At 58.4% G+C, this 12,476-nt stretch overlaps 1 protein-coding gene across 1 annotated transcript; it reads right to left on the bottom strand.

Moving 5' to 3' along the window:
• Positions 1-1,360: 1,360 nt before the first annotated feature.
• SLC32A1 (solute carrier family 32 member 1) lies at positions 1,361-6,608 on the bottom strand. The gene is made up of 2 exons (XM_001917263.5): positions 5,673-6,608; positions 1,361-3,288 (listed from the first exon to the last, which is right to left on the bottom strand). Exons 1-2 carry the CDS (start codon positions 6,063-6,065, stop codon positions 2,101-2,103), a joined length of 1,581 nt encoding a protein of 526 aa, XP_001917298.2. The 5' UTR covers positions 6,066-6,608; the 3' UTR covers positions 1,361-2,100.
• Between the last annotated feature and the right edge of the window lie 5,868 nt (positions 6,609-12,476).

Genomic DNA, 12,476 nt, shown 5'->3' with positions numbered 1-12,476 from the left:
CTCTAATGGCTGTTTAAATCATTAGAGCTGCGGGCAGCCGAGGGGACGGGCTCTTATTCCCCTTCTGCTCTCACGCCTGTTTGGTGGCTGCAGAACCAGTGTGGTGGGAGGTCACTTGTGTCGCAGTCACACCCTCACGGATGATCTGCACACACACGCACACGCACATTCATCAGGGTTCTCACAAGATACAGGTTCAGCCTACCCCTGAGCCCACACGCATATCTTCACATAGGCGCTCTGGCGCTCTTGCTCTCTCTCCGCGCACAGGTCGCAGCAAGTAGGGAGAAATGGACACCGTACTTAGGCATTCTCCCGGTTCTTTCCCTTGCACCGATAGTACGTGCAGAAATCGTTCCAAACGAGGCCTCCGTGTTCATGTTGGGGACCAAGAACCTCCCGCGTGGCTTCTCTGGCAGTGAGAGAGGACCCTGGGAACTGCCCTGCCTTCCCTCCCTCCCGGATCCCTGTCTGGAAAGTCTGACCACGACCCTTTCCAACCATCCCCAGGACTGGAGCTCCTGGAGGCAATGCGAGTGCTGCCCCTGGAGTTGGATCTGCACAAAAAAGGACCGGATCCTGTGGGTAATTCAGGCAAACACATTCTCAAACAGGCTGCTCAAGAAAAGGGGAGACTGGGACCCAAATGACTGCGGCTTTTGATTCTAAACAGTCAGATCTCTTGGCTGTGGCTGTGTATGCCCCAGCTTGGACTTGAGGGGTGTCTCCAGTGTAAGAGATGCCGGCGAGGTCAGTTGGCACCTGGCCCTGGGGTCCCCACGAATTACACAACCCTCTGCCGACTTCCTTTATAGCTCTCTTCCCAGTGAGCAGTCCATGTGGATTTCTGTGTCCTTGTTTATTGCCTGTCTCTCCTCCACTAGACTGGAAGCTCCAGGAGAACGGGGCTGAGGTTGTTGCTGCCAGCACCCAGCACAGTCCCAGCTCTGATGGGCTGTCTTTAAACATTTGTTGAACAAAAGGTGTAGGACTTTTGTCTATAAAAGCTATTTTTTGCTTTTTTTTTTTTTTTAGCATTGGAGGTCGAGAGCGCTCACCGAATTCCCAGATGGATCCAACCCCGGCGAGAGATTCGGAACAAGCCTTGTCCTGGTGGCTGGGGGTGCTGAGGACACACGGAACCACTCAGCGCACGACATGCTCCTTCCCCTGCATCCCGCAAACACCTGGAGAACCTCCTCTTGGTGGAGACCATCCTACTCTCGCTCGAGCTCTCCTGGGATCCTATAACTACAGCTGCTCCTCCACCCCCACCTGCCTCACCGGGTTAGGCGCCAGCCGGTTCCCCCACGCCCAACGCGCTGGACTCGAAATGCAGAACTGATAAGAAGCCGAGGGCGCCTTTGTTTCTTCTTTATTTGCGGATGTAATTATGCACCGCACTCTAAATTAGAGATAGATTTTTTTTTCTGATATACATTTCATCTTATTCACCACGAGCACACCACACGCACAGTAGAACAGTTCGACAACCTGATAAACTGCACAAGATGAGTTTGGATTTCTGAAAACCGGCGGCAAGCCGGCCCCGCCATGGCTTCTCCCTTCTCCGCTTCGCCAAAGGAAATCGCCCACCGAAACGGATTTCCCGGCCCGCCTTTCCCGCTGCAGGGTTGAAATGTCTCCGGAATGGAAAGCACTCTTGCTGGAAATGGCTGGACGCTGCAGATTCCTAGCGCTGAATGGCTGTGAAATGTCCCCCCAAGGTGAAGTTTCTGGACCTGCGAGCTGTGCCCCCTCTCCCTCCCTTCCCACCTCCCTTGACGACTGGGACCAAAGTGTTAGGGTCCCTCGGGGTCCCTCCTGGAAGGACAGAAAACCCTGCCCACAAATGCGCCCCTTCCTCCCCCTGAAACCAGGGTGTTGTGGAAAAGAAAGGACAACAGAAACGCAGACGCTATGGATTGTGGATCCCTATCCCCTCCCACCCCCACCCCCCCATCCCCAATAATCAGAAACAAGGAACCAGAGATGTTTAAAGCTTGGCTTCCCAAGCGCGGCGTCTGGGCGCGCGGGGCTGGTGGGGGTGGGATGGGGTGGGGAGAGCGCGCGAGCCCGGCGGGGGCTCGCCCTCGCGCCCTAGTCCTCCGCGTTGGTTCGGTAGGCCTCAATGAGGCCCTCGAGCGAGTGCACGAAACCGGACACGCTGCAGATGCCGCCGATGACGAAGATGGCGACGTCGAAGAAGACTTGGTGCCACAGCAGCTTGCGCCAGAGCAGGCGCAGGTGGAAGAGGCTGGGCAGCAGGAAGCACAGGCCGGCGCCCGTGAGGCTGCCCGTGAGGCCCATGAGCAGCGCGAAGTGCGGCACATAGATAGCCATGAGCAGCGTGAAGACCACGAGCGCGCAGCGCAGCGTCAGCCCCCAGGATTTGAGGCGCCCGTCGCCTCCGTAGCAGGCGGGAAAGAAGGCACGGCTGCCTTCCTGGAAGAGCGACTTCTCCAGCACCTCGACAGCAGCGAAGAAGGGCAGCGGGTAGGACAACAGCGCCTTAGCCACGAGGAAGATGTTGACCACGGCGCGGATGGAACCAGGCAGGTTATCCGTGATGACCTCCTTGGTCTCGTCGGCCCAGGTGAGGTAGGCGACGAGCGCGAAGAGGCCTTTGAGCACGCAGGCAGCGATGTGCGTCCAGTTCATCATGCAGTGGAACTCGCTGGGCTGCTGCATGTTGCCCTCCAGGGAAGGCAGGAAGATCTGCGACGTGTAGCTGAACACGATGATGCCAATGGAGATAGGAAACTTCTTGACGTCGATATAGAACTTGACCTTCTCCCAGGCCCAGTCGCGTGCCCGCGATAGGCAGTAGGCGATGACCAGGATGTTGATGACAAAGTGAGCCAAAGTGCACAGCAGGCTAAACTTGGACACGGCCTTGAGGTTCTTAAGAAAGGCGCAGGGCAGCAGCACGGCCGTGGCAATAATGGACCAGGACTTCTGTGACACGGGCAGCCCTGGGAAGCTGTTATACATGAGGTTGCCACTCACCACCACGTACAGGATGCAAGTCATCACGAGCTCAATGATCTGTGCCACGTTCACCACGCGGCCGCCCAGCGTAGGGAAGCGAGGAGCGCAGCACGCGTTGGCGATGGCCACGTAGGAGTCCCGCACGCGCACAACCTCGCCATCCTCGTTCTCCTCATACAGGCATGCGATGAGGATCTTGCCGGTGTAGCAGCACACCACGGCGGCGAAGATGATGAGGAACAACCCCAGGTAGCCGCCGTGCAGGATGGCGTAGGGCAGTCCCAGCACGAACATGCCCTGCGGAGCGGAGAGGCAACCAGACGGGGGCGCTCAGCAGATGCGGCCTCGAAAGAGGGGACCTCGGGGCGTGCGTGGCTTAAGGCTATAGCCAGAAGGGGGCGCTAAGGAGGATGAGAACTGGGCCTAACCCACAGGGAGGAGAGGTTAAGGGTAGGCTGGAATGGGGGTGTCGAGCAGTCTAATGGGGAGCCTGGCTGTTGAGTCGGAAATGGAGAGAGAGGTGTTTAAGGACGGGACTGAGAAGGAAAGGTGCGCTAATGGGAGGTGGGGAGAGGGCTGAGTGAGGGGTCAAGACACAAGGAGAGAAGGGGTATGTGGAGATACTTGAGGGTGGTTCCCGGAGACGGAATCAGTCGCGGGACGCACTGACGAGATAAGAGCGGGCTGGAGGGGGCGTGGCCGGAAAAGGGCGCTGATCAAGGTAGAGAGCCGGGCCTGAGCCATTAGGAAGAGGAGGCACAGGATTAAGGTGGGGCTGGAATGGGGTGCAGGAAAGCTAAGGAGGGAAATGCGGGTGCCTAAGGGCCGAACCGGAGGACACGTTAAAGGCGGCAGTGGGAGGGAAAGGAGATAGGGCAGGGAGGAAGCGCGGCTGAGTGTGGGGCGAAGCCGCAGGGAGTCAAGAACAGAGGGAACGTAGGGATGCTCTCGAAGGGCTCTGGGGGGCGAGGCCCGAGGCGCGGGGGGTGTGGGGGAGGCGGGGTTGAAGGTAGGGAGTCTCAGGGCAAGGCCGGAGTTGGGTCGGAGAGGCCGAGCCCTAAGGAAGGGGGCTAAGTGGGAGTGGTAGAGGCCAGCAGGATAAGGGGCCTACGGGGGGGAGGCACGGGTGCTGCGTGCAAGGGTAAACCCGAAGCCGCGGGATCGGGAGGGCAGAGCTGGGGAGGGAAGGTTTAGAATCCACATGGGGAAGAAAAGCTAACGAAATCCAGGGCTCCCGAAGCCTGCAAGCCTTCCGCCTCCCGCCCTGGCCTCCCTCCGGGCCTATGGAACGGGACCTTCAAAGACGCGCAGGGAGAAGGCGCGGGCGGCAACCGCGGCGGGCGCGGTCCCCCGTCCCTGGTTTCGAAGGGCAGTCCCCCCGGGCCCTGGAGCGGGAGGCGCCTCGGGCCGAACCACTTAGTGCGCAAAGCCCCGCGCAGCCTGCAGAGCCCGGGTCGCCGAGCAACCCCGCTGTGATCTCCCGCTGCGGGGAAACCCACGTTCTGAGCGCCAACGACCTTGCGCTCCGGGGACGCCGAGAGGCCAAGCCGTGGGGCCCGGGGACGCCTAGCGGGGAGGCCTCCTCTGCCCGGTGAGCCGCGGCCTACCCTCCTTCGCCAGCTCCTGGGGTCGTTGCACCGGCTCCGAACCCCCTCCCGGCGGAGTCCGGCGCCGCCTGGTGGGGAGTGGGGGTTTGAGAGTAGGGGTGAAGGAGTAGCGGGCCTGGAGACCAGAGGCCGTTCACTGCATCTACGGGCAGCTTCGCCAGGTCACACGCGGAGAAGCTGGTCGCCTCTTTGCAGTGTAGCCGGGATTTCGGGCCAGAAGGGTGAGTCTGTGCAGATAGCGCTGAGTTACCACAGACCATATGTGCTTGTGTGGGCACACATGTGTGTGCGTATGCTTGTGTACACCTGTGTGTCCCCAACAGGGCTGCACCTGAGAGAGCCGGCTGCATCCTGTCCGCCTGAGTCTGTGCTTGTGTGTGTGTATGTTCACACGGGTTTGTGTGTGTGCTTGGTATGTACAGGTATGTGCTTCTGTGTGTGGGAGGCGTAGGAGTGTGTGAAGGTGCGTTTGAGGATAACCCTGCGGTGGGTCTATATATAGAGGCATGTCATGTGCACCTGTGCCGTGCGTTTGTTCGTCCGGGAGCGGGGCTGTGGGCATGCGTGCCTGCCTTTGTCCCTGTGCCCGTGTCTATGCGTGTGTGACGGGAGGAGACTCCCACATCAGCGATTTCCCCCTCTCCTTTCCTCCCGAAAATGCAGCTGTGAATCCATTCCGGAGTCCCAGGCGTTACCGTCCCTTCCGATCCTGATTTTCTTTCTCCCTCACCCCTCCCCGCTCTCCTCCTCCTGTTTCCCTCGCTTTTGCAGGGTCTCAGGGCAAGTGTCTCCGACCGAACCTCAGTCAAGCTGTCCTGCGGCTGGGGCCGCGGAAGCAGGAGCGGATCAGGGCGGGAGGGGAGACGCCGCCGGGGCGGGGCGGGGGGGGGGGGGTAGATCCCCGCTCAGGGCTGAGAGAGAAGAGGGATGGGGGAAGATCCCGGGTACAGGAGCGGGTCTCGGGGCCGAGATTGCGGGGAGAAGAGGCGGGTGGCGACTCGGCTGGGGGTCAAGTCTGGTGCGCACAGCTGGAGGGAGTGGGGGGGCTGACCCAGCTGGGAATCCCGCGCTCACCTGGATAGCGTTGGTCACGTTCCAGCCCGCCTCCCACGCCGTGATCTTGGGCTTGTCGTGGCCCCCGAACTCGCCACCAGCCCCCACGGCCTGGTCCTTGGAGCCCGAGGGTGGCAGGGGCGCGCCACCGCCGCGCTGGTAACGGATGTCTCCCTCGACGGGCGGTTCGGCGCCCTCGTCCCCGCAGGGCTCGCCCTCGGTTTTCAGGATGTCCATCTGCAGACCCTGACGGTGCTCAAAGTCGAGGTCGTCGCAGTGCGCGAAACCCACCGCCTCCTCGTCAGTGGCCGCCTGAAAACCCATCCTGGCGAACATGCCGCTCACCTTGGCCTGGGACTTGTTGGACACGGACGTGGCCACGTTGGACAGCTTGCTGCGGAGCAGGGTGGCCATGGCGGCGGCGGGGCCTGAAGAAAGGACACCAGGGGCTGGGGACGCGGGGGACGCGCGGCAAGGCGGCGAGGGCCGGGTGGGCGCGAGGCCGCTATCTTCGCTCGCTTTCCCGGCGGCGCCCCGGGGCGCTCTGGCTCATGACCCCCTCGGCTGGCGTTCGAGGCTCGCTCCGAGCCGACCCGGCGGGCGGGCAGCGGGGCTGGCGGAGCGGCGGCGGCGAGTGCACTGCGGAGCTGCCGCGGGGCGCGGGCTGGGCTGCGGAGGGCGGCGGCGGCGTCAGAGCAGCTACGCGAAGCTGGCGCGGCGCCCCCACCCGCGCGCAGCCCAATGCGCTCCCGCTCCTCGGAATCGGGCGGGTGGGGGTGTTGGAGAGGGGGAAACACCCGAGGCAGGGGATGTCAGGAGGGGGCAAGGAGAAGAGAAAGGGGGCACAAAGGGACTCAGGAGAATTTAGATGGGGGTAGGAGAAGGGCGCCCGCGGGAAGGCAGCCAGAGGGAGCACGCGAAGGAGGGGGCTCGGAGGCCGGGGGTGGGGGCTGAAGTGCTGCATTTCTGGGGGAGGCGCTAAGCTCGGATCCTGGCCCTTCCCACCTCCCCGCCGCAGGGAGGGAGGGAGGGGGCCCTAGCGTGCTGATTTTCCCGGTCCCACGTCCCCGACTACCCCCTCGAGCGTCCGGGAGCCTTTTGGCCCCATCCTCTGGCCAAAGACCGGTCTAGACGCCCAGAAGGGCAGCAGGGCAGTTACCTGTCTCCGGCGGCGCGGGCCGTTTGGACGTCGATCTGTCTCCGTGGCACCCATCACTTGCACTTAAACCTGGCCTCAAGCCCCCCTTGAAGGCAGGAGTATCCGTCATGGACCGCTCTCAAGAACGCTCAACCCCCGCTTCGGTCACTGGGGCTGTCCCAGCCTGTCCAGGGACGCCGCGATGGAAGCTCGCCACCAACCGCTCTCCAAATGTGTGCGGAAAGGAGGCGAAAGGTTGGCTTTTCGCTTTTTTTTCCGTTTGGGGCATCTGGAAGGAGGCAGGACTTTGTGAGGGTCCCTCTTGACAGCCTCATGACGGGTTTGCGAATGCCCATGCCGCAGAGGGGCGCAGCTGGTGTCCGGCGCCCGGGAAAGAAGGGCTCGCAGCAGGCCCAGGGCGCGGGGGCACGCGGTGCGCTCGGGCCCTGCTCGCCCAGCGACCGCGGGGGCCGTGAAAACCTAGCCTGTTTCTGTCGAGAGGGGTGCGCGTGTGTGCGCGTGAGTGAGAGACAAAGACTGATACTGTATCCGATATCGCTACCGGCTGGAGCTGAGTGGACTCCGAGGGCGAGATTTGGTAACCGTGTTTATTCTGTGAATGTGTAGTTTTGTGCGCATTTGAGCCTGTGTGTACACAGAGCTTGTGTGCTGCATTGTGTGTATATACGTTCGCGAAGGGGTTGCCTGCGTTTTTGCTTGTGTGAGTCCTTTTGTAGCTGTGTCTGCGTGCGGGTCCGCTGCTCCGGATGGGTCCCTGCCTGTGTTCCCAGCTGGGCTCCCGCCGGGACTCCTAAAGAGTAAACAGCAGTGTTGGTGACCTGACCGTCCCAGCCTAGGTAAAGGAGGACTAGCGGCTGTGACTGGGAGTGGGGATAAACTAAAGGACACGAAAAGAAAGGGGTCCCCAGGCTTCCCCTTCCCAAGCCCCTGTCTCACTGAGAGCCCCTCTCCCCCTCCCCTGCAGTATTTCTGGATTAGCTCACGTCAGCGCACAAGTAGGGCGGCCTGAGGGCTTTGACCAGCCAGTTGGAGCTGCCAGAACAAGACAGGCTTTCCTGCTACCCTCCTCTCCCCACCTCCAGCCATCGCTGTCTCCAGGGAGCTCTTCTCCAGATAGGAAACCTCCACCAAGTTGGACAGAGATGCTCCTAATCTCTCCCCAGGTACCCCCTTAAATTTCCCCAAGAGGCTGCCTGGTGGAAACCAAGACAGAAGCTCTCCCCCTACCTGAAGAACCTCCCCCACCCAACTCCCCCGCCGGAGCCACTAAGACAAGAAAACCTCTCCACAGAACCCTCCCCCAAACACAGACCCTCCAAGTCATGATGTGACCTGGAACAAAGACAGGACAGAGGTCCTTCCTTCCCAAACACAGAGACTGTCTCCTCCAAAGAGGCTTTGAAATAGAACTGGTCGCCCATCCCAGAGCCTCTCCTCCACCCCACTTCCCAGATGCTGGGGAGAGAGATCCTTTTCCCTACAGATTCCTAAAGACAAAGATCTCCACCTCTCAGTCCTCACTCCACCCCTTCTGTTCCTGGTGGAGTTCTTTGGTTCCATGTCAGATGATCTGGGCAGAAACTAGGGTTCCCTGGTGCTCCCCTCTACCCCATACACGCCCAGACCCGAAGATGGCCAGGGATGCTCTCTTTGACAGGTGAATCAATGACAGACATGTATCGGTTGGTCATTGCCAATTCACGTTTGGGTTTTAGGAGAGTTCAAAGTGCTTACCCTCTCTTTCCTTTTCCCCTGTGATGTTCAGGGCTGTAGGACCCAAGGTGGGCTGGGTAGTTCTTTCATTTATGAGAAATGAGGTCATTTATTTATTCATTCATTCGGGCGAACCTTCTCACAGCCCGACTATGCATGTGACTCTCTTCTGGTTGTCACTGGAATCACCAAGATGACCCAAGCATGATCCCTATCTACGCTCCCCACCCTGATTCTTGGGTCTGGGGGGCACTTCAGAGAGCATTCAGTCCAGTCCTCCTTCCTGTGATGCTTAAACCAGCCCTAAAACATCCCCACAGAGCCTCACTTTTATCCTTATCATACAGACAAGCCAACCTGGGGCCAGCAGTGAGGTGTCCTGCTCAAGGTCACGCAGAGTCCGGGGCAGAGCCAGGCTAGGACCCGGGAATCCTCATGCTCCTCCTGTGCCTTCCCCTCCATGACCTCGTGTTGTCCTTCCACCCCCCTCCCTGGTTGTGGTTTGGTATTTGGCCACCTCACTGTCAAAAGAGATAAAATTCAAAATCAGACCCCAGTCCTTCCGGCTTTGTCAGATGCCGGCATTTGGAGGAGGAAGGCGTCTGCTTCCCCACTTTCTTGCTGTTTGCAATAAATACCTCTTCCCAGGCGGAAGGCCAGTGTGGCTAGCTCCCAAGCAGCCTTTCCCTTATGGGAAAATCTTGCTCTATCGTGTACTAGCTGTGTGACATTGCTCTACTTACCTAACTTCTCTTAGCTTGCACTTTCTCATCACTAAAATGTGAAAATAATAATAACGGCCTCAGAGTTCTTGAGAGGATTCAATGAGATCTTGTATATAAAATACTTAGCACATACTAAGTGCCCAGTACGTGGTAGCAATTGTTTTATTATTGTTGTTGTTGTTATTGCTACACCCAGTGGCCATTTCTCGTTTAGGGAAAAGTGAGTGTACAAGGAAAAGCCTGTGATTGGGTCTAAGAGTCAGTATGAGTTGGAATGTCCACTATTCTGTCTTTGCCCCAGCTCCCTGTCCTCACCCCTTGCAGCCCTGAGCTGACCTGAAGGGAAAGGAATGAAGGTCAGGAGTAAGGCAGGGGGCAGGCGACCTGGCAGGCCACCCCATGAGGCAATCTGGACAACCTCCGTAGCTGATAATGAGCTGGGCTGTGCTCTCAGGAAGCCATCAACATCCACATTCTCCTAACAGCTCCTCTAGGGGCACCCTCATGAGAGGAATTTGCAGCAGCTTGGCCCCCTGAGTTGAAACACAACACACACACACACACACACACGTGTACACTCACACACAGAGAATGACAAGCCAACTGACAGATGCACAGAGAAATGAGGGCCAACACACAGATTCAAGAACATTGGCAGATTTACACAGATTGACAGAGCAACACACACAGGTCAAGGACAGGCTGGCACACAGATAGACATGCACAAGATTTGTACCAAGAGTGCCTGCCACACAAAGAAACTCAGAGTGACACTGTGGATCCATCCCCATGGGCAGAGTCACCTGGATAACTGGCTCAGACACACAGCAGTACACAGACAGGCACTCACAGACAGTCATACACACACTGACAGACACACACACACAGGAACGCACACACACAGATTTATACTGAGCCCAGTAGTCGGTTACCCCCGAATGCAAGAACACCCCTACATGATCACTGAAGGGGAAAAGAGGAGAGGACAAAAGGAGGGAAGGGGCCTAGGAGACGTAAAAAGGAATGTGCTAGAAGAGGGCAGCCGGGAGACAGAGCAGGACATGCCAGGCAGAGGCCCCAGCCAGCAGGGCACAAAGGAGGCAGAGGTGCCACAGATTTCCTCTTGGCCAGTGCCAGAACCCAGATCTTGTGACAAGAAGATGGGGGTTGGGAGGGTGTGTGGTGAAGGAGCAGGAGCTGTCTGTCTGTGCTGTCTAACTGGGAATGGTGATAGGGGCTCTCCTCCCGGGACCACACAAGTTCCCACTATCTTGAGGGGCCTGTTCTGCCCAAGAGGGAGCAAGTAAGGGGCCCCCAGGACTCCCGCCAAGCCCCACGAATCAAGGACTGCATTCTGGATCAGTCCTGCAGCCTGGACCCAGGTGAAATGCACGCCCCGCTCCCAACACGAGATCAATCTCTCTATTTTTGATGCCTTTAGTACCCAAGGGGTTAAATGCCTGGCTAATGGAGATGGAGGCCACTTTGGGGGAATAAATAGGGTTAAATAGAACTGGGCTTATCTCCCAGAGCAGGCAGCAACGGGGGTGGGGTGGGGTGGGTCATGGAGCCCTTGAATTAATGGCCTGGAAAGCCGACATCATGAGCATCATTTCTGGGCTGAATGATCACAGACAGACCCCCCTCCCCTTCCTTTTCCAGAGCAAGTCCTGTCTGTGAGCCTTTTCCTGCTGAGGGGACAGACGCTGGCTCTATACATCACCCTGTCCCGCTCCAGCTGGGGCCTTGGTGAGGTTTCCCTAAGCTGGAGAAAGCCATTCCCGCCGTGCCCCAAACCAGAACCCAATTTCCTGATGCTGTGTCCATGGGCATGAGGGAGGGGAGGGAGCAGCAAGGCTGAGGCCTCCAAGTGTGTATGGAACGTGCTTGGAACAAAGACCCTGATTCTTCTGCCTTCGGTGGGAGTCTGTAGGTGCTCCTCTGCTAGCTCAGAGGAAAACATATTAAAATACACTAATGGCTCTGTAAATATTAGCAGTTTTCCTTGCGGAAGTAGTGAGCATCCCATCTCTGGAGGTATGCAGGCAGAGGCTGGATGTCCTACCAGAGACATTGTCCGGGGAGTCCTGCCTCAGGGCAAGAAAGGCTGGATTTCATGACTTCTGGGTTTCCAGGTTCACACCTTCTGTGTGGATGGCTCTAAGGGCCAAGGGAGCAGGGGGCATGGGGACCCAGGCCTTCCCTCTGCAGCTTTTGAAACCAGCGGAAGTTGCCGGGAACTGAAGGAGGAACCCTGGACCAGACTTGGTGGGTTAGACCAATGGTTCCTGCCCTTTTCTGAGAACACAGCCCCCTATTATGCTGGGGAGCAGGGAGCATGGTGACCTTGTTCCCCAGTGGGTCCCCAGCACACAGTAGACACTCCATAAATAGCCATGGGGTTGAATTAAATTGAAGTCACAAAATCGTTTTTCCCCCTTGAACTTTGAGCGTGATTGGTTGAGGCAACATACCTCCACAATGGCTGAAACCCAGCCCTGACTTCTGAGATCTGTAGCTCTTCTAAATGGATCCATCCTTGACGCTCATGGCACCTGCTGCATAGTTGAAAGCAGTCATACAAACACGTGCGAGATGTGACTTTTGTTCAGAGAGGGCTTAGGGTGTGCCCCCCGGATTCAGGGACTCCTTGCAAGACCACTCCACGCCCCTTAGGAATCTGTGGGTCACCAGTGAGAACAATTGAGAGAGACAGCCATGATGGAGGCTCTGACTCCAGGGAGCCCTGCGACACGGACCCTGGACCCCAGGAGTGCAAGGGGGCTGCGCGTCTGACCTCCTGGACCCTCAAACCTGTTGGTGCAGAGCTAACCTTCACTAGTGCTCTCGTGTGCCAGGCACTTGTGAAAGCACTCTGGGGATTGTCCCCTTAAATCCCCACGATCCTGAGGGTAGTTAACTGTCATCTGAGGAGGCTGCAGGCAGGGACTACGGGACTGGAGTAGGGGGGTGGTGTTGGGTGGGCACCAGAAGAGCAAAGGGGGCGTTTGGAGGGACAGTGATGGGGGCTGGGAGGTGTGGGGTTACTGAGGCTAAGGGAGCTGGGGGTGAGCCTTGCTTTAGGTAGAAGCCTGAAGGGTTAGCCTTTGCTGGTCAAAACCTTCCCTCACACAGATCTAGAACAGTCTGCCTCACTGAGTGCTATAGATCAAATTACGTCCCCCCAAAATTCATTACGTTGAAGCCCTAACCCCCAATATGACTCAT

The sequence above is a fragment of the Equus caballus genome, chromosome 22 (genome assembly GCF_041296265.1).
Source record: "Equus caballus isolate H_3958 breed thoroughbred chromosome 22, TB-T2T, whole genome shotgun sequence".
NCBI lineage: Eukaryota > Metazoa > Chordata > Mammalia > Perissodactyla > Equidae > Equus > Equus caballus.
The sequence above is the reverse complement of the archived record's forward strand: the minus strand, read 5'-3'. Positions and strand labels throughout refer to the sequence as shown.

Coding starts and splice junctions, on each gene's coding strand:
- SLC32A1 (XM_001917263.5), bottom strand. CDS start 6,065: ATGGCCACCCTGCTCCGCAGCAAGCTGTCCAACGTGGCCACGTCCGTG. Junction 3,289..5,672: donor ACGTGACCAACGCTATCCAG/GTGAGCGCGGGA, acceptor TCCGCTCCGCAG/GGCATGTTCGTGCTGGGACT.